The sequence below is a fragment of the Elephas maximus genome, chromosome 7 (genome assembly GCF_024166365.1).
Source record: "Elephas maximus indicus isolate mEleMax1 chromosome 7, mEleMax1 primary haplotype, whole genome shotgun sequence".
NCBI classification, from domain to species: Eukaryota; Metazoa; Chordata; class Mammalia; order Proboscidea; family Elephantidae; genus Elephas; species Elephas maximus.
Window position 1 is genome coordinate 18,227,008 of NC_064825.1, and position 21,956 is coordinate 18,248,963.

General features: G+C 38.1%; 2 protein-coding genes across 3 annotated transcripts in view; one reads left to right on the forward strand and one right to left on the reverse strand.

Annotated features, from left to right (window-relative positions):
- The window catches only part of TMEM123 (transmembrane protein 123), a 54,127-nt gene extending 51,363 nt beyond the window's left edge, over nucleotides 1-2,764 (forward strand). The window contains exon 6 of the mRNA XM_049889677.1: nucleotides 157-2,764. Coding sequence (XP_049745634.1) covers nucleotides 157-181 — 25 coding nt within the window. The 3' untranslated portion in view covers nucleotides 182-2,764. The remainder of the gene's footprint in view (nucleotides 1-156) is intronic.
- BIRC2 (baculoviral IAP repeat containing 2) lies at nucleotides 2,096-21,176 on the reverse strand. 2 transcript variants are annotated; one of them, XM_049889461.1, is made up of 9 exons: nucleotides 20,653-21,176; nucleotides 17,253-19,432; nucleotides 17,054-17,153; nucleotides 15,233-15,311; nucleotides 14,618-14,666; nucleotides 10,451-10,690; nucleotides 7,472-7,726; nucleotides 7,149-7,190; nucleotides 2,096-7,033 (listed from the first exon to the last, which is right to left on the reverse strand). In XM_049889461.1, exons 2-9 carry the CDS (start codon nucleotides 18,148-18,150, stop codon nucleotides 6,840-6,842), a joined length of 1,857 nt encoding a protein of 618 aa, XP_049745418.1. In that variant the 5' UTR covers nucleotides 18,151-19,432; nucleotides 20,653-21,176; the 3' UTR covers nucleotides 2,096-6,839. The 2 variants fall into 2 exon arrangements, with proteins under 2 accessions (XP_049745418.1, XP_049745417.1); XM_049889460.1 differs by having other exon boundaries at nucleotides 10,451-10,693.
- Nucleotides 21,177-21,956: the final 780 nt, after the last annotated feature.

Below are 21,956 nucleotides of genomic sequence, written 5' to 3' on the forward strand. Positions count from 1 at the left end.
AGGCAGGAGATGCCAACACAGTCTCAAGTATGACAATTCATTTCGATTCTGAAGCTTGAAATTGTTCTAAGGTTACTTCCCTTACAAATATGAACATGTAAGTAATTTTGATACTAATATAAGAAAAAGTTAATTATAACTTTTGCTATATTACAGTGATGAACATGATGCCATCATTTAAGGAAACCCAAGGACCAAGGAAAGAAGACTGATGCAGCCCTATCAGTTAATTTTGGTTTATTTTTAGCTTAAATATTCTCTTCTTGGAAATTGTACAAACAGGCCATGCATATAATGTCCAATGTATTATATAAAGCTGTAAAGAATCCTCTTGATTACTAAAAGTAAAGGGAGTTTGGGGTGAGCTTTTCTAATGAACATTTGGAGCTGGCAAACAGTTAATGCAATGATTACATTTACTTTTCGCATAAGCATAGTAAAGACAAGCAAGTCCTCTCCCATTTTCTTGTGGCATTGGTCACCTAGGGCCAGTAATTGGAAGACAGCATCACTTAAAGGCAGGATGCCATCTGGGCATACAAATAAGGAGCTTGTCACAGTACTCAGGATTTTGGGTGTTTTTGTTGCTCACACAAAGAACTCCAGTGCTGGTATATCCTAGTTACTAATGCCACACAACAGCAGTTATACAATTGAGTAAACCAGGTCCTAAACGTAATTTTAGTTTAAAGTGTCTCTTCAAAATGCATCTTTTTTGTGTGTTTTAAAGTATACTAGTTGGTTTAGAAATGTAACACATCTTAAAAAAAAAAAAAAAAAAATCTTCAAATTAAACCAGAAACAGCACCTGGCTTATCTGTGTTAGAAATCCACTGGAGCGTTGGAGAGACTATTTTTATTAACTTTTGAACTTTTAATGGTAGTTGATATAAATTTCTCTTTGGCTTTTTTTGCTGTAAAATTTCAATAAATTGTAATGTTTAACATGACGATGTTTTAAAGACTTAGCTGCTAGTGTTAAATAATCCTGCATTATAGAAAAGAACTCCTAGAAGTAGAATATTGGCTATTTTAAGAATGTTGTCGCCACTGGAAATTGCTTTTACTTCACATTCACTTAATTTTTTATTTAGTGAATACTTTTAAGGGATTGTAGAGCTGCTTTCAATATTTAGAAAAGTCTAATGGAGTATAAACACCACTAACTAAAAAAAAAAAGTCTCTTACATGTTTTCCAAACCAACATTTAACTCCATACAGTTGCAGCTGTAGATGATGCTGTGTTTATCAGGTCGGGGATTATGGGGTCCCCCCTAGGCTACTAAAAGCTGCAGCATGAAAAGGTAGCTCTTTCACGCAGTGCCAATTTTACTTAAAGATTTGGGGAAAAGGCATTTTTATACTAAAACAAAAAATGTATTTTGGAATAAATTCTTATGATGTTTTAAAAGAGGAATTTTTAAGTCATGATTTCCTACTTCCCTATTTGGCCATCCCCCCGACCCTTCCTCTGCTGAAATGGAGGAGAAAAAGCACAGTACTGTAGGGGTTCCAGCATTAGCCAATGTGTTTGGAGTGTTTTCAGTTTTACATAGTTTATATCCCAGCACTTAAAACTCAGGGTCAAGTTCTGACAAAAGAGGTATTTAGTTACACTAAATACTAAGACAGGACTCCTATCTTAGGTGGCCAAAGTGAATTGCACGAATACCTGATAGCCCACAAATAAGCGAAGATGTCCTGATGAACACAGACTTGCATTTAATAGGGATAAAATATAACTTTTGTGATCAGCTTGAATCTGCAGAGAATGCCATATTATTAAGAATTTGGACATAAAAGGATCATTTTTATTCGCTGTGCATTATGGCCCATTGATGCAATGAATATGGATGACAAATATTATCCAAAACATGGATAAGATCTATGTAACACATGCAGTGTGGAAGAAATTTCATGAAATGTGTGTTTAGATCAGTTTGAAAAGAGATGTGGGCTCCTAGGTGAGCTGCGTGTTACTAACTTGGCCCTAAACTGGTCATTCAGTCACTGCTTTCATTTCTCTGCAGATGTAGGTAAGATATATTTTATAGTAATGGGTGCCTTTTAAATCTACCTTTTTTCTAACTAAAACAAAACAAAACAAAACAAAACTTTGTTTTATCTCCTGCATCCATGATATTTCAGCACTTCAAAGTCAGTCATAACTTTGTGGACAGGTCTCAAGTTTTTCTTGAATATTTGCTTCTTTAGCACTTTGAAGAGTTAAGACCACTTTTTAAGTACTGGATGTCATTGTTTGCCTTGCAAGTTTCCTCAGCTTTGGTTTGAAATCACTTAGTTATGTCTTTTCTCTGTACAGAAGTACTAGCATTTATTCATTTTAAATACTAGTATTTTCAATGCCTTTTTTTTGTTTTCTGCAAAAAAGAGGGAAACGACGCAAAACAATGATTTCGTTTTGGAACACATTTCTTAAGTATAGATTTATCTTCCTGGTTATGTTTACTTAAACAAATTTTTTAATTTGTATTTCTCAAGAATGTGTTTACTTGAAAATAAAAGCAATCCAAATGTATGTCTAAATATTAGGCAGAAACCAATCTAGGATTTTAAAATTTCCTTGGATAATCCATAAAATGCATTCAAACACAGACAAATGAGAGTTGGCAGTACATTGGTAATAATTTTGTAATTACTGTTAAAAACAACTGTTACTTTTTTTTCTTATAGTGACCAACTTTTCGTATTTCATTGTTACTGAGATCTATTTTTAGAATAAAATTTTGTTCTCCATCTAAGAGTTTCAAGAGTATGGTGTTACTTCATTTCGTTAAACTCAAGAGCAATCAACGTAACAGAAAAAGCCCCAAATGAAAATGTCAGACTGCAGGTGCTAAACTGACACAATAGAACAGTAACATGGTAAGTATCAGTAGATATAATCTATATAAGCACAAGCTCTTTGGGGGTCCTCAATTTTTAGGGGTTCTGAGGCCAGAAAGTTTAAGAATTGCTACTATATGCTTATAGAATTATTTTTTACATAGTTCCAGAGAAAATTTAGGTCTGTCTTCCAAGCTGACAGCCAGCTGCCCTTTGATTTATGGAATAAATGGCAGCTAACAAGTAAAGGATCTCTTAGGTTGTTAGAGGGCAGAGCAGAAGAGAGAACTCGATGCAGCTCCAGCAACTGTGCTCTCCTCAGAGAGAACATGAGCAACTACCAAGACAGACACAAGAGGCTTAACAAATGACAGCTCATACAATTCTCCCATTTAGGTCAAGAGGGTGAAGAAATAAGTACTATTTCCATACATAAATAAAAGTAGAAAACTGAAGAATGTTCTGGAGTCACTCCCACCTGGACCATATAAAGGTCACGGTACACCACTTAACTATCTTCAGCAATCTGTCATTTCACTGAGCCTGTTTCCATGTTTATAAAGGATATCTCTTAGTGTTTTAAGGGTTAAATTGGGCAATAATTAAACCCAATAAGGCATCTAAAATTCATCCATTTGTTCAACATAATGGGCACATGTTATGGCATTATCATTACTATCGTTAGGAGGGCAGAAACAATAAGGAAAACGTCTAAAACCCTACTCTCTGACTTAGGCACTTAAAGAATTTAGCAAGTGGATAAAGTATTAATTACATTACCATGTACTTACAGTTTATGCAATATTTTACTCAATATGAGAAGAATCAAAGTCCTTATACACTATTAAAACAGACTACAGATGGTATCCAACATATAAAGTATCTGAATTACGATGAACTGCACTTACGACCATCTGTTTTTTTTTTAATCTTTTGTGTACATCTGATCGTTAATACGTACTACATACAGTGGTATAGCATGTAATCTGCTGATACCATCCTCAGATATTCACACACAGACATTCAATATTATGATTTATAGATACTGATAATAAAAGGCAATAAAAATGAAAACCGGAAAAAAAATAAGGTATTCAACTTAGGTCAGAATCATCTTACGATGGAGTCGTCAGAATGGAACCCCATTGTAAGATGGGGATTACCTGTACCTTGAATAAAGCAAATACGATGATGTTGTTTGCTGTCAAGCTCATTCTGACTCAGTGATCCTATGTGACAGAATAGAACTGCCCCATTGGGTTTTCTAGGTTGTAATGTTTACTGGAGCAGACTGCCAGGTCTTTTCTCTTGAGGATCTGATCTTGGACTCAAACTGCCAACCTTTCGGTTAGCAGCTGCACACTTAACCATTGTGCCACCAAACCAAAACCAAACCTGTTACCATCAAGTAGATTTTGACTGATAGCAACCCTACAGGACAGAGCAGAACTGCCCCATATGGTTCCCGAGGAGTGGCTGGTGGATTCAAACTGCCAACCTTTTGGTTAACAGCCAAGCTCTTAACCAGTGTGCCACCAGGGCTGCTAAATCAGGTGATAAACTTTTCAAATGGCAGTCCATGCAATTTTAAAAAATATTAATACAGCTTAATAGGACAGTTTGCCCGAAAGCATAGGCTACGAAAGCAGGTAGACCCCTGTTCAAATTTTACCTCGAAGGGTTGAAAGGATTAGTGCTAATATGCTTAGAGCATCTAGCACCTCAAATGTTTAAAGTATCTGGCACACAGCGGATCCTCAATATGTAGTAACTATTATTAAGCAAGCAGTCCCCGGCTGGTGCAAAGCTCAGCCAGCTGCTAACTAAAAGGTTGGAGGTTTGAGTTCACCCAGAGGCACTCTGGAAGAAAGGCCTTACATCCTACTTCCAGAAAATCAGCTGTTGAAAACCCTATGGAGCACAGTTTAGTCTGACACAACTCTACTCAGAATCAATTCAATGGCAACTGGTTCTTATTAAAAAAAGAAAAAAGTTTTTAAAAAGATTTAATAGCATTCCATGATAACAAAGCTGATTTAGTTCTAAGATTTAGACATACTTGGGTAGCTCTGACTAACCCGTTGCTGTCGAGTCGATTCCAACACATAGCGACCCTATAGGACAGAGTAGAACTGCCCCATAGAGTTTCCAAGGGGAGCCTCATGGATTTGAACTGCTGACCTCTTGGTTAGCAGCCGACCTCTTGGTTAGCAGCCGTAGCATTAGCTCTGACTAAAGGACTTCTTAATTTGACTCCTTGAAGGAGTTAACCCCTTCAGGAATCATAACAGTTCCAGGCTGGAAGACAGAGAAGAGTTTAAGTTTTCTACCTAACAAATTTTGAAAAAAATTTAAAAATCCCCTCTTTACATTCCTCCAATAACCATAGGGAAAGATTCACTCTCACTGACATGAGGTCTTGCATCTAGGTGTATGCATTTGAACTTATATTTATCATCATTATCAGGATGGAAACAATGGCAAGAGATGGGGGGTGGGTAGAGAAATTTTCACCCCTCCCAGTGTATTCTTTAAAGGGATCCAAAGGAGTTGTGGAGTGAGGAGAAAAATGGAAAGTTTTTAATACTAGGCCTCCTTATCCACCTGGCCTCACAAATCTGCCATACAGCCAAAAGAACTGGAAAAGACCAAATAGACTGGGCCCAAAAAAGGAGATACTACCATTGCCTGTATTCCACCTCCTCATCCAATAAATAATACTGCATTATTTTTTGAAAATCCTAATACCTAATTTTATTATTAAGAGTTTTTTGATATTAATTTTTTATTCTACACTATATCCATTATATACAAAGCAACTAGATTGTTATTGTTTAAAAGAATCTCATAAATCACATTATTATTTTAAAAACACTTCTTTATATTTTCTTGGAAGATTTAATTTTTTAGTGGCAAGTATCTGAGTGCTTCCAATGTAACATGTATTCTGTTTATACACATTATCTAATTTAATCTTTATAATCCTATGAAGATATATGAAAATTACTTTTAAATTAAGGGGGAAAAAATTTGATAATGTGGTCTTTTTAAAGCACTTTATTAAGATGTTTCTCACAAATTAGAGAAAAGCTTATTTACCAGTAAAGAAAAAGAAATCCGTACTTTACAACACAAATGAAAAACACCAACAAAAATTTGGCACCACAACTGCGATAAGCTCCAGAGTTCCTGGTTTCCGGTTCTTTTACACTGTACTCTTATGACATACTCAAAACTTTCAGAAAGAATTCCAAATCCAGTAACTTCTGAAATGATACGTAACAGCACTGTCTACTCCTTTAATTACTCCCACGTTCTTTTTTTTTCACAGATACAATAAAAATATAAAATATGCACCAATGTAATTCATCAAACATAAATCTTCCCTTGCAAATGAGGAGAGATTAAGATTAAATGTGATACAGAATACCTTTTTTGGGGAAACAAGATTACTTGTACCAAAGCAGAACAGAACACAAATGTTACTAATCTAAAAAACCAATCATTCCTTCTCTACTTCCAAACCAAAACCTGCTGCTGTGGAGTCGATCCCAACTCAGAGGGACCCTGTAGGACAGAGCAGAGCTGCCCCATAGGATTTCCAAGGCTGTTTTTTTTTTTTTAATCTTTAGGGGGAAACCCTGGTGGTGTAGCGGTTAAGTGCTACACCTGCTAACCCAAGGGTCGCCAGTTCAGATCCGCCAGGCGCTCCTTAGAAGCTCTACGGGACAGTTCTGCTCTGCCCTATAGGGTCGCTCTGAGTCGGAATCGACTCGATGGCACTGGGTTTGGTTTTTGGTTTTTTTAATCTTTAGGGAAGCAGACTGCCACATCTTTCTCCCTCAGGGGGGCTGGTAAGGTCGAATCACTGATCTTTCGGTTAGCAGCAAGCGCTGTTAACCACTGCACCACCAGGGTTCCTTTCTTTACTTCAGATAGCTTCCAACGTCCCACAATATTTTAAAGGTTTTTCTATACAGGCTAATTTTCTTTTATGAAAGAAATGTACGAACAGTACCCTTGATTATACCCCTGCAAATAGGGCATTTTCTTAGAGAAGGGGCACATTCCTGGCATACTACCAGATGACCACAAGGAATGAATACAATTGAAACTTCTTTGTCCATACACACTTTACAAGTTCTCTCTTCTTGCAACCTCCTCAATTGTTCTTCTAATGACAGACCTAGTAACAAAAAACAACTTTAGTGAAATGCAGTTTCTACTTTACCTCCCATTAGAAAAAAAAAAAAAAAAGGGTTAACATTTCATGCTGGTTTTAAGTGTTAATTTTGTTTTACCTGAAACATCTTCTGTTGGAATATACTTCATATTCTTTTCCACTGGGAAAAGAAAAACATACAGAAAGTATCAACCTACCGAATACAAGACTGCTTCACCTAATAACGATTTTTTTTCACTACTACCTACTCAATAACATAGGTACTGACTGAATATTATCAGGAATTATTACATTTAGCCATACTTCTTAAGCAATAAAAGATTTCATTCTTTTAGAACAAGGTAAAGATTATACTTTACTGATTGGATTTATTTTGTTTGTCAAAGATTGAGGTGAACATAACCCTAAGGATTTCTAAAACAATTTTCCCAACAAACTCACCAAATAAGTTGTTATATAATGTACAGTCAATTTCTCTTAGACAGTTTTTGAAGATGTTAGCTGCAGCATTTCCTTTAACTAAAATGGTATCAATCAATTCTCTTGCTTGTAAAGGTATCTGTGTTTTTTGTTTGATAATATCATGTTCCTGTTGATTAATTATATTGGCTGTTAAAAGATTATCCAGGATAGGAAGCACACAGGTCAACTGTTGAAAGAGAGCCATTCTATTCTTCCGAATTAATGACAAGTCATCTTCATTAAAAAAAAAATAAGAAAAAAATCCATTAGATTTTAAACTTTTCCAGTTACACACATGTAGTCACTAACAACCAATTCTACAATTTAGCCTTAAATACTTGCAAAAAGAAAAACAAAATGATTTGTTTGTACTTTAATGCCTGTCAATTAGAAACCCTCCAGAAGATTTAGCTAAGCTATATTATAGAGTACATACAGTCTCTCTGTTTTCATAATTTAAAAACATCTACAAATTTAGAACTCTTAGAACTCTGCTTTTCCTTTATTCTGTTGAAAGCAGGCAGAGAATTTTAAAAGACAGTAAAAATTTCTCACCTCTATAGTCTTCCCCATGGAATTAATAATATTGACTCCTATTTGCATTGTATCACTACTTTTACGAGCACTTCATATAAATTATCTCATTTGATACAACAATTTTGTCAAGGCAGGTATGATTGTCTCTCACTTTCAGATATGGAGAAAAAGACTGAGAAATGAATGACTAATCTGCCCAAGATCAAAGAGAGAGTAAGTTTCAGAACAAGGTCTCCTAAACCAGTGTTTTTTTTTTAATATTTTATTTTTGGTGAAAATATACACAGCAAAACACGCTCCCATTCCAAAGTTTCTAGATATAATGATCAGTGACACTGGTTACATTCTTCATAAACCACTGTTCTTTTCAACACCCCAAAGTTAAGAAGCAGTGCCGTGGTGATCAAGAGCTTGAACTGTGGAGTCGGGACAGACCTACATTCTAATGCTGGCCTAGCCACTTACAAGCTAAATGCCCTAGCCCTCATAAGCCTGTTTCCTCATCCGTAAGAGATCATAACAGCACCTTCCTCAAAGAGTTGTGATGGTGAATTGAGATAATACATGCAAAGAACTTAGCATAATATCTGGCACACAGCTACCATTATTATTAAATAAGTACATACGTCTGTATTTAACTACATATGACTCAAACATGACCTTTAAAAAAAAAAATCAATGTCTTTTCCTTCATTTGCAGACCATATAAAATTCCTAATATCCTACATTTATGAAATATGAGCATGAATTACTGAGGTATTTTTCATACAGCTCCCCTTCTTTCAGTTTCCCAACCACCATAATATATAATTGCCTGTTTTGGGCACCTCAAAGAAAAAAAAAAAAAGAGTACATCTCTAAGGTACAAGTTTAAATTATAAAAAGATTATTTTCTTCCATGCCTTTTTACATTTTTCTAAAAGTGACTTTCTCTATTCATGTCAAAACTATGAAATTCCCTTCTCTGATCACAACTTATCCTTCTACCTGAATAATTCACCTTACTGCTAATCAATTTATTTTTTGCCTTTTTCAAAATCCCCATTATCATTCCCAAGTATACCAGCACAGCAGCTTCCTCCTTGCTTTCATTACCTCCCAATCTAGTCTAGGTATCAGTCAGCTGTTTCAATGCTGTCTCACTAGTACTCTAAACTTTTCATCTCTATTCCTTATTTGGCCTCTTCTCCTATTAGCCTTATCAAATCCATAATTCAAGACTATTCTCTGACCCCCTACAAAGTGGAAAAAAGTCACAAAACTAAGGAGACTAGGTCTATTACCATTGCTTCATTTAACCTTAGCTGTGTTTCATTACTGCTTAACAATTCTTACATATATTTGCTTCTCTCAGGCCTTTTCTTTCCCCAGGCCCCTTCCACTTCCAAAATCAATCTACTTAATAGAAAAACATTTTTTTTGGGATGTGCTAGGCATTGTTCTAAACTGTTTTACTTGCAACATCTCATTTAATTCCTATAGCAACCCTATGTAATTGGTAATATTACTATCCCCACTTTACAGATAAGAAAACTGAGACCTCGTTAAATAAACTGCCAAACTAGTAACTGACACAGCCAAGATTTAAACACAATCTGTCTCAATCTAGAAATCAGACTTTTGAACAGTGTGCTACACAGCCACTCATCAAGCTTCTCTTAAACTCTTCCTATTTTTACTTACCAAAAAGAAAAAAGTATCCTTTTCCAACCCAAATACCCCAATTTATGCTATATATGCAATCTTTATCTCTCTGTTGGCTCATTCACCCTGTTTTTTGCACACTGGACTCCACACCTACTCTATAAACTCCTCGTGAGCAAACATCGTGATTTGCACAGAATTTGGCATATGTGCTCATGTTCAGTGACTATTTGCTGAAGGAATAAATGATTACATGGAAGACTTGTTCTGGGGAGGCTGAGACTTAACATCATCTAGGTGAATACCAAGCTCAGTTCCCCATTACCCTTGGGTGCAGGAGGAGGTTCTCAACATCAGTTCTATTTTTTTGTGTAGGGATCACCTACCAAGGATTATGGAGTAAAATATCGTATTATTAAAAATATTATTTAAAGGAACTTTAAAAAAAAAAAGTAGAAATAAGAACTATATCCAACTTTGAATCTTGCTTTTTCAAAACAATTTAAATGTGTCACGTATCAGGAAGAAATGCAAAGGAATTAAACGCTCAAGAAGATCACATTAGCATACAACAGGGAATCTTAGTGTAAAACTAACATAGAGAAAAAAACCTGTAGTCAAAGGTTCACAATTAGAGGTCGCACCCCACCCTACAGTGGAGAGAAGAGGAGGTACAGTTTAGAAATGCCTGGGGAGCTGCTAACTGTCCTGCAACACGCGGAACACTGCTATGAGCCCTACGGAGAGAAAATGCAGGTGACTAACATTCCCAAATACCTGATGCCAGTTCTTCAGTTTGTCTTTCCTTCTCCTCTTCTCTTTTTTCATCTTCGGCATTAAGAAGCGCTGACACAATATCGTTCACTGTTTTGTAATTCTCCCCAGTGGTGAGGATTTTACTCTGAACTGTCTGCGTCACCAGCCTTCTACTAAAGCCCATCTCCAAGGCTGCTTCAACCACAGGTGTGTTCATCATGACTGCATCTTCTGAAGAGCTTTCCCCAGGTCCAAAATGCACTACTGAAAAAAAGACAGGTGCTAATATTAAAGTAGGAAACCTGGAGGAAAAATGACTATGCCACAATCTGTACTCTCGTGCTGCTTATATTCTAGAAGGGAGGTGAGCTACATGCACCAATTACCTATAACGCCAATAAAAGTCTGAGCTTGGTAAGAGTCAGATGATAGTATAACCAATATGCTGTACTTTTTTAAAAAAATACCACTTCCCAGGCTGTATTCTAAACCTTCTTAGTGAGAGACTCTCTAAGCAGGGAGCTTAGGAATCTATACCTTTTAAAAACTCCCGAAATAATTCTCCGTACAGTTCTTTTGTGAAGCTGATAGCTACACAAATTTAGAAATGAGAAATGATCTTCTCTAGCCATGAACAGGGGAAAAAGCTCAAGAAAGACTTACAGTAGAGGGAGCGTGAGAGTTTGGACTTGTACGAACAGGATCTAGACATGTATAATAATTGAGGCAGAGGGAATAAAAGGAACAAAGACAAGAAGCACAGTAAAGTGGAAGACTAGTTCACACAAAATACGACTAAAAAGGTAATGAAAAATATGGTTAAAGAAGTAAACAGAGTAATATGATTTTAGATACTGACAGGTGCTCTGAAGAAAATAATGCAGTTTAAGGTGATTAAAAGAAACTGGAAGGTAGGAAGCCATTTCAGACAGGGTGACAACCAAAGAGAAACATTTTCTGATAACAGGGTCAACGCTACCCACATGGCACTTTTGTGAAAATTACAAAAAGGCGACATTGTTCAAGACGCTTTACTGCCATTAACTGGAAAACAAATAAATACACAAAGTCCACATGTGTATTATGTTCCCCTGCCCAACTACTAAAACGAGCCTTGGTGGCGCAGTTGTTAAGCACTGTGCGGTTCAAACCCACCAGCTGCTCCATGGGAAAAAGATGTGCCAGTCTGCTTCCATAAAGATTTATGGAACCTTTCCATAACCTTGGAAACCCTGTGAGTTTGGCTGGTTCTGGTTGGCTCAACCATATGTGGAATCTCTGAAGAAATGGCACCAGACCAAAAGCTCGAACAATAAGGCGTGATCCACGGAAATATCTCAAAGAAGTCTTCCAGGCAAAGAATAGCAAGCTTAATGGTCTTAAATCAAGGAAAAAGAGTGGCATGTTCAAGAAACAAAAAGGCTAGATGGTCAGAGCGTGCAGAAATAAGACGGTAGGCCAGAGAAGCAGGCAACACTTAGATCATGTAGAGCCTTGTAAATTTATATTTTACTCTAAGTACTAGGAGGGTTTTAGGCAAGAACTGATAAAATCTGACTTGTGCTTTCAAAAGATGACCCTGGAAGGTCTGTGAAGATGGACTACAACTAGGTAAAATAGAATTAGGGAAACCTGTTGGGAGGTTATGACAGATGATGGTAGTTTGGATTAGGTGGATAGTGGTGGAGATGGTTAAGAAGTGGTCAGGTTTGGGATGTAGATGGGGAAGAACTTCTAATAGACTAGACATACAAAGTAAAGGAGAGGAATCAGGGATGATGTCTAACTTCAGCCAACTTTTTGACCTCAGCAAATAGGTACCATTAACTGAGGTGGGGCAACCCAGAGAAGGAACAAATCTGACAGTTGAGAATGGGAAGATTTTTGCTTGGTCATGTTAACTCTGAGATGCCTATTATAGCTAAGTAGCCTGGAACTACATGTAGAGGTTTGAAAATGGTTAACAGCCAGCAAATATGATTGCTCAGGATCGACCACGGAAACAGGAGAAAATCTGTGTGTGCCAGGAAGCCAGGCAAAGAAGATGTTTCAAGAAGAGTGCATTCCACTGTATCAAATGCTGGTAACAGATCAAGTAAGATGAAGACAGGGAACTGATCAGTATAGCTGCTAAGATAAAAAGGTTCCCGGTGACCCTAACAAGTTTTTTTGTAGAACAAGCTAAAGAAAGAATGAAAAGTAAGGAGGTAAGGAGAATGAATACAGATAGATCTTTCTAAGCATTTTGTTGTAAAGAGAAGCAGAGAAATGGGACAATACCTAGATGGTGACACAGGTTCAAGAAAAGGTTTTTTTTTTTAGTATCAGCAATATTACATTATGCTTGTATGTTGAATGATCCAGGAGAGAGAGAAATCAGTGATGCAAGAAAGAAAAGGGAGATCATTGCCAAAGCAAAGCTCTTAAGGTAGAAATACAGGATGGGACCCAGAGGACAAATGGAAGGGCTGGCCTTAGATAGGGGCAAGGGCAGTTTAAAAGAACAGAAAGGAAAGTACGTGGGATACATCATGTAGGCTCATGGTTCAGCTAGTAGGAAGGTGAAATAAGTCTCTTCTAATTGCCTCTATTTTCTCATTGAAGCAAGATTACGAGCTTAGAGTGAGGCAGGAATGAGTGTTAGAAGCTTAACAAGAAAGGAAATGTGAGACAGTCATTTTGATGACTAGCGAAGTGATTTTGTTAGAGAGCTGCATTTGGATTGCAGAGAGGCATAAAGTGCCCACTGAGAACTGTGGTTATAAATCCTAAGTAAAAACAATCGGCACAGTTGCCTTTCTTTTCCAGCTTTATTCACAAGAGACAGTTATCATGTACCCAAGTAATTTTTTTCTTTTCCATGTTAATTACTACCAAATCCTTCAACCACTCCTCGTACCCATTGTTTCTAGGATCTTATACTCCCTGGTCACCCATTTCTGGTTCTGCCACAAATTTGCCAATCTCCCTCTTAAAATGGTATGCCAAGAATAGAACACACCTTTCTAGATGTGATTAATGGACTATTATCTTCACTATTTTGGACACCATCATACACATACATTACACACATTAACTTATGACAGATGTGACTAAAATTAAGTTCTAACCAGAAGAGAAAACTATTTCCTATTCTTGAACTAAAACAGTGTATGTTATTATTAGCCGCCATCAAGTTGGCCCCCGATTCATGGCAACCCCATGTGTTGTTAGAGTAGAACTGCTCCATAGGATTTTCTTGGCTATAATCTTTACAGGAGCAGTCTGTCAGGCCTTTCTTCCCCAGAGCAGCTGAGTGGGTTTGAACCGCCAGCCTTTAGGTTAGCAGCTGATCACAAACTGCTTGTGTCACCCAGACTCCACTGAACACTATACATCTGACTTAAATACCTAACATCCAGCCCAATTCTTAAAGCATACGTGAAGTAGTGCCTTTTCCGAATCATGCTAACTCAGAGCAACCTTTTCCTCTTTGGAGGGCTTATTATTCCCATCACTCATTTGGCGCTGCTTCAACTATTTGTTGTTGTCTTTCTTTAGCGTGTGTCTTATCTTCCCAGTTGAAATGCCCATACTTTAAGAACAAGGACTATTACACTTCCTCCATTAACCGAACCCATTGCCATCAAGTCAATTCCAGCTCACAGCAACCCATCAGGACAGTGCAGAACTGCCCCCTAGGGCTTCCAAGGCTATAATCTTTACAACAGCAGACTGCCACATCTTTCTCCTGTGGAGAGGCTAGTGGATTCAAACCACCAACCTCTCAGCATACAAGCTCTTAACTACTGCACCACCAGGGCTCCTCTTACACTTCTTAGGATCCTCTAAAATGCCATGACTCTTACTGGATACATTTTGTTGTTGTTGTTGGATGCCACTGAGTAGATTCCAACTCACAGCAACCCTACAGGACAGAACAGAACTATCCATAGGGTTTCCAAGGCTGTAAATCTTTACAGAAGCAGCCTGGCACATCTTTCTCCCATGGAGCAGCTGGTGGGTTCGTACTGCCAACCTTTTAGTTTGCAGCCAAGTGCTTAACCACTGCACCATGAGGGCTCCCCACTGGATACGTATCGTGTTAACTTCTAAACACTTTTTCCTATGGCCTCAGAAACCCTTTCTTTACAGACTTTTATTCTTATAGAAATTCCTATTTGATATCTGAAATACTTTCATACATACTGGGTGGATCAGCACTTTCATCTCCGGGAGTGTCTGAAGTCGACAACAGCTATGAAACAGGAGATAAGTTAATAAGTAAAATCAGAAATCTCAAACAACCTGAAAAGAGTAACACTAAGGTAAGTTTACCTTAATTAAATGTACATATTCTTTTGAAAACTGGGCAATTTACAAACTTCACATTGCTGTTTTACCCTAATCATCCCACAGATTTCCCCAAACCTCAAGAGTTTCTGTGGTTTCAGGGAAGTAGAAAAATTAGTTTCTTATTCAATTTAGAAAGTCAGATTTCAACTGGGTTACTCCAAAAGGTCCCTAGTTCCTAATAAGTTATTTTTTTTCCTAAAAAAGGTGAAAGAGACAGTAAAGAACCTTCTCTAACCCCACCACAAGTTTGTTAAATAGTAGGTTCAATAATTTTTCTTTCCAAAAGCAAAGAACAATTTTTTAAAAAGTCCAACAAATAAGCTGGTTACAAAAATTAAAGATGTCATTCATGTGAATATGAAGTATGTACTTTAATAAGATGACAGATATAAATATCACTTCTTGTCATTTCTTTTGTAATTATGATTTAGGAGAATCCACTGTTGCCAATTATAATAATTTATTTACCTGTTCAAGAAGATGAGGATACCGAGCTTGAATCTCATCAACAAACTCCCGCCCTTTCATGCGTATCAAGAATTCACACCTAAAACATAAGAGGAAAAATTTTTTTGCTTTATATAAAATATAGCCTGATCATCCTAGAAAAGTAGTTTTGAAACATCTTTTATTATACTTCACAATAAAAAAAAATACATTTTACACAACCCAGTATATATATACCTAACAGGAACAAAATTCCCATAAAACAGTACAAATTCTCACTACATGAGACGTATTCTGATATTGTCTATTCAATTCCATTAACACAACAACAACAAAAGAGCCACGTACAAACTGAGGCATGAAAACCACTGTTCTAGACAATTTACTTTTTTGACCTAACATAGTTTCAGAAAGTGCAACTCAGTAGTCCCAACTTCCACCATATGATAATTTTCTCCAGTGTTACTCTCAAATGTTTTCATCTATATATAAAGCGACAGTTCCCAACAGTTGTTTGCAAACTACCAGGGCTTCTCAAAGGTGTTCCAGGGAGTTCACGTAACATCTGTTCCCATTTCATCCCTTTTGCTTCTCAACAAACGGTGCTAGAAGACTAGATATCCATATGTGAAAATAACCAACCTCAGCCTACATCCACACTACCTACAAAATAACCTAAATACAGATCATACACCTAAACGTAAAACCTAAAACCATAAAATTTCTACAAGAAAACAGAGGAGAGACATCATTTTGTCCTTGGGTTAGGTAAACTTTTCTTAGATAAGACACCAAAAAGACAATTCATAAAAGATAAAATTGATAAACTGACATAATCAAAATTAAAAACTTTTCTCCAAAAGGCACTATTAAGAAAATGAAAACAAAAAGCCAGAAACTGGGAGAAAGCTTACACAGCACATCCGATAAACCACTCGTGTTTACATTAAGAACTCTCAAAACTCAGTGTCAAAGACACAGCTCAAAACACTAAGCAGTCCAACATCTAATTTTACAGATGAGGAAAGAGGCTAAGGGGTTCATATGACTTGTCCAATAAAGATAAAATTTCTAATTTTATTTCTACTATCAATATATTTAAACTATTCCTTGGTTATGGCAGAAAATAGGAGGCCCTGCCAGAGACAGAGTGGCTTTAATAAAAGGTGATAAGTGACATATTATGAAAAATAAAACTGTACATACAAAATAACTTAGTTATAATCAAACTTAGCTATCAGATTTTATATGCATTTTTGTATTTGCTTCATTCCTAGATCGATTTTATAGCCCTTCTCTTGTTTTCCTTTTTATCTCTGTAATCCTTAAGTTCTCTTTAAAGCAAGATGACCAAAAACAAAAAATAAAAAAAACCCGCTGTTATCAAGTCGATGCTGATTCATGGAGACCCCAGGCGTTACAGGGTGGAACTGCACCACAGGGTTTTCTTGGCTATAATCTTTTACAGAAGCAGTTCGCCAAGCCTTTCTTCCACGAAGCCACTGGGTGGGTTTGAAGTGCCAATCTTTAGGTTAGCAGCAGATCACAAACCACTTGCATCACCCAGGCTCCTTAAATCAAGATGGGAAATAGGTAAATGAAATTTATGGCCATAATGATAAATGAGTCACCAAGGACAAGTTAAATTATATTCTGAGTATATGGTTTACCAAAGAAAATTTCGAACTCTTCTCAATAATTAAAATTCGGCCTTGTAAAAGGCTAATTCTCTAATGGTATAAAAGAGGCCTTGTTATAATTTAAATGCAAACTTCCATCATGTGAGTATGCCTACTTCTTTTAAGCACAAATTTGTGTGGCAGAACTATGCAAAACAATTACCTTGGAAACCACTTGGCATGTTCTAACCACGGATCATCTCCAGATTCCCAACACCTCAAGCCACCGTCACAACAAAAGCATTTGACATCATCGTTGCGACCTAAAAAAAAAAATAAAGACCAAAACCGAATACACATATATTCTAGTTAGTAGATCAAAATGAACTAGACAAATGTATAGCTACATATTAGTTTCTTACCCACATAATAAAAACCGGCACTTGCAAGCTGCTCAGGCTGAACTGGAACACTAGACGGCCAATATATAAATGTTCTCAGACGAGCTGCACGTGTTTGCATGCTCAGATTTGAAATGCTAAACCTCAGCGTTTCTGGAGAATTTTCCAAAAACGGACAGTTGGGAAAATGTCTCCGGTGTTCTGACATAGCATCATCCTTTGGTTCCCAGTTACTCAGTTTCCCACCACAGGCAAAGCAGGCTACCCTATCTCCGGGTCCTACGTAATAAAAGCCAGCTCTTGCCAAATCTGACGGTGACAAAAAGGTTAATGGCCACATCTGGTAAGTAAGAAATCTGGCTTCTTCAGTACTCATTGCATAACTGTAGGGGTTAGTCCTCAATGGGGAGATGTTTTCCACTGCTCTGGAATTAACAGGGTTTGGTGAAAGATTGGAGTAAGAACCACTAAATGAGCCACTATGTTCCAAAGTGGGAGATAATGAATGTGCAAAACTGTTTCTCACTGGAGAAGTATTCTTAGAGGTTGATCCCAGACTAGTAACTGAAGCCAGATTCTGAATAAAACTACAGCTAGGATACAGCTGTTTATGCTTTTCAATAGCATTGTCTCCTTGTTTCCAGTTATCCAGCATCAGACCGCAACAGAAGCATTTGACCTTGTCATTCACACCAGTGTAATAAAAACCAGCCCGAGCAAGACTCCTTTCTGAAATGGGGACACCGGTGGGGAAAGTTGAATATGTAGACATTCTGTAGAGTTCACATGAAAAGTCGTATTTCATTTTTTGTTTGTTGCTGTTTGTCCAATCTGACAAGATCTTGCTATCTTCCATTATATTCTTATATTTTCGTTGAGGGGAACTTGGGACAAGTCTTTGGAAGGTAGTTTTGTGCATGAGAAGGTGATTTTAATTTCTGATGGCTAAAAGCTTTGACATGAAACTTCTCATCTCTTCATACTAAATTATATTTTCACCACAAAAAGGAATCAAATGATAACCTCCTAACTATCTAGAATTCACTACACCTTCTTTACTGGATTTACACCTGGGTACACACTCAGGCATCCTACTTCATGCCTAGGTTACCTGATGGCTACTTCTCCTAGGTTACCAAGATACCACTTAGTACTCTTTGGGACTATATTAAATCTTTTAGGTCACTCAGGTGCTATTTGCTCATAATTTAGTGTAATACTAACCTAACAGTCTGAAAGAAGTTGATACACTTCTGAAAGTTATGTTTAAAAAAAACCTTGATTTTTCAGATAGGTTATATTCCAAACATTGTAAGCTAAGTAACCATAAAAAAAAAAAAAAATAGAATACTTAAATTATGCCCTTAATTTGCTTCTGATTACAAACGACAAATTACAAAATTATATGCATCAGGCGTCTTTTCCTATAAGCACTTTAATACGGCATAAAAAAAAATTGTTTTATTCTAGTAAACTAATTAAAGTCTTCATATAGCCACATTATCTAAAAACTAATTTCATATAGCTTCTCATCATAGTATTAACTTAAGCAGATTGTTAGCTTCAATAACAACTTTTGGGGAAGTCAACATCCACAAGCTGTGTTGAACCTAAGCTTGTTAGGGCGTATATGATTTCAAACGAAATAAATTTTGCTTAAAGGTCACAAACTATTAACTCTTCCACCTTTGTTAAATATTTTCTATACATGTTTCCATTTCAAATAGCATCATTACTGTGTTGTCCTCCTTACTAACTTTGCACACCACTTTGTGCACTTGATCAATCTAATGTATTTTTCCATAGACTTAACTACTTAGCCAGAAAATTTCCACAGGAGAAACATTTTACATCGCATTTAAAAATTAAATAGCCTGGCATTCATTTAAGGGCCATACATGATTATAGCATCCATTTTGTAATTAATGATGAAGTAATTCATCAAAAAATACAGTTTGTCTTTTCTAGTGTTATCACAAATGCCTAACATTACCAACAGAATTACTGCTGATGCATAATGGATCAGTAATCCTACTAGCCTTCTTTCTGTGAACAGTTGGTATTTTAAATATATAATTCATACACAAAATTAAACTCCACAGAATTCAAACTATATCCCTTTATAAAGTTTCTGGGTTTCCATGGTGGGATTTAATACTGCAGGTGAAAAAAAAAAAAGTAGACTCTTCAAGGCTGTAAATCTGAAAAGAAAAAACAAAATTTTAGAAAATTTTATTTTTGTGGCAAAGAGAATCACAGATGCTTCCATTTATCCCACAAAGTCTAAAAAGGATTTACACTTTACACAATACATCTTATTTCCAGCAATGTCACCAAAGCTTTCTGATTACAAAAGCTCTTAATTGAAATAAAAGCAATATACTCCCATTAACATTAATTACACGTTACAAAAGTGTACAAGGGACCTTTCCATATAGGAAAACATTTTGTCTTTGGGTCTCCTCACCTCTTCTGGTGACAACTTTTAATAGTTTAAGGATAATATCTGGCAGTTTGCTTGAGGCAAAAGGGGGTAGTGGTAAGAAAAGAAGACCTCACTATTCCTCATGAGCAACAGTACAGCGGTAATTATGACACAAACGTTATTTTTTTAACGTCAAGCCGCTCCAGGACTAGGCAAAGTGCCTAGTAATAATACAATAAACCCTTCAACTTAAACGCTACAATTCCCTCACAATTCCAAAGCAACCACCACACAACGCAACTCGAAAACAAAACAAAACAAGGGCCTGAGAAACACAGGCCTTGGGAACGTGACCGCTTGCACGCATGCTTTAACAACACGAGGTCTCATATATCTAGATTTTTATCTACAAGCTAATTTTGCTCTTTTTATGCAAACCGTAGCTGTGGGCGGTTGCGGAGGGTGGGATAGGGACTGGAAGGGAAAAGTTGAAACTATGAGATTTGCCCATTCAGTTCCCGGAGTTAATTTTCACAATACACAACAAGCCACTGAGAGCGGCAGGGCGCCGTTGGAACTACGTGAAATATGAGATCTCGCCGCCACAGGGTCGCCTCCCTTCAAATATATCAAATTAAAGGTACATCGAGGGCCAAGTTTAAAATCTTGCAAAAACTCTAAGAGGAAAAATTTTGGTCAAAGTCCAAAGGCCGGGAAAGTGGGCGGCGGCTAGAGTATGCATGAAAACAAGCCAATTTTCAAAAATCACTTTCGACTTCCAAGTCTTGAAAGCGGAGTTTCCGAATTAAATGAAAGCCGCGGCGAGGGCGCGCAGCAGAAAGCTCGCTGCGGCCCTGGACGCTCGGTCGAGGGGCCCCAGCCGCTGTCCTCCCTCGTCCGACCGCAGCGTTCGGGAACTGGGCCGCCGCAGCTCCAGCGCCCCAACCCGCCTCGCGCGCTCTCGCGCGGCCCCGGCCGGGAAGTAGCCGCACTCACCGCAGTGCGGGCGCAGCAAAGACGGAAGTAGCGCGGCAGCAGACCGGCTCCGAGCGGCCTCCTCACGCCCGCCGAGCGGCCGCCGCGACAGGGGCTGAAGCCGAGTGGGGTACCGGTCCTGGTTCCGAAGACCCTGCCGAAGCAGAGCCGACGCCGACGCACGGTGACGTCAGCGCGCTTGGCCGGGGGCCCGCGTCAACCGGCGCCCGAGGGCGGAGAGGAGGAGCGCGGGTTCGCTACCACGGGACGTGTGTTCGGGAGGGACGCGGGGAGGCCGGGTGTGGGCGCCCACCTGGCGCTGCGCTGTCAGCTCACGGGTGAGGCGGCACCGTCCACTTCAGCTCGGTGTTTCGCTTTTTAATCTGGACGTTTGCGCTCTTTTAACGCTTCGCCGTCTTTTCGTCCCTGACATTTTACTGAGCGGGACGTGGCAAACCTAGAGCCGTTGCGTTTGAATCTTGGGAAACCCTGCGGAAACGCCCTTGTGTTAGTGGTTTTGCGCTTCGTCCCCCATGTCACCTCTGAGCTCTGATCCCGCCCCTGGCAAAATTCCACTAGTGTGACGCCTTCTGCCGGCCTAGATGACGGCATTTGGGGATGGACTCAATCCAGTGGCATTTTTGCTTCTGTTAAGTAAACACTTGTAACCGCTTTTCTTCAGAGTAAAACTGCGTGGCGCTCTGATCTTTACGGGTTACAACAGTCAGCAGCTAGCCGCCTAAATTGAAAAAATGTGAAACTTTGAAGTATTGGAAAGTAGTACAGCATCAGAAGATTAATTGTGATTAATCAGCCAGTGTATCTTCTTTTTAAATTTTGACTGTTTTTAAGCTTTTGGGTTCTTTTGTTCTGGAGACAGATGGACTAACGAAAAAGTGTTCCTATTTCAGAGGCTCATTGTGAGCAGTGTGAACCGTTATTTCAGGCCAGTCTTCACTTGCAATAGTTTCTGGAATTTTAAATAAAATAGAGTGTGTGTGTGTGTGTGTGTTTAGTCCCTGGGTGGCATAAACTGCGCTTGATTACTAACATAAAGGTTAGCTTCTGGAACCCACCCAGCAGTGCAGCAGAAGAGAGGCCTGGTGATCAGCTTCTATAAAGATTACAGCCAAGAAAACCATATGGAGCGGCTCTACTCTGGAACACATCTAGTTGCCCTGAGTTGGAATCTATGCCACTCTGCAACAGGATATGTGTATTATATCTTATATAAAACCAAACCAGTTGCCATTCCAACTCAGGGCAACCCCATGTGTGCAGAGTAGAACTGCACTCCATAGGGTTTTCAAGGAGCCCTGGTGCCA

Coding starts and splice junctions, on each gene's coding strand:
- BIRC2 (XM_049889460.1), bottom strand. CDS start 18,150: ATGCACAAAACTACCTTCCAAAGACTTGTCCCAAGTTCCCCTCAACGA. Junction 17,154..17,252: donor TGCCGGTTTTTATTATGTGG/GTAAGAAACTAA, acceptor TTTTTTTTTTAG/GTCGCAACGATGATGTCAAA. Junction 14,667..15,232: donor ATCCTCATCTTCTTGAACAG/GTAAATAAATTA, acceptor CCTGTTTCATAG/CTGTTGTCGACTTCAGACAC.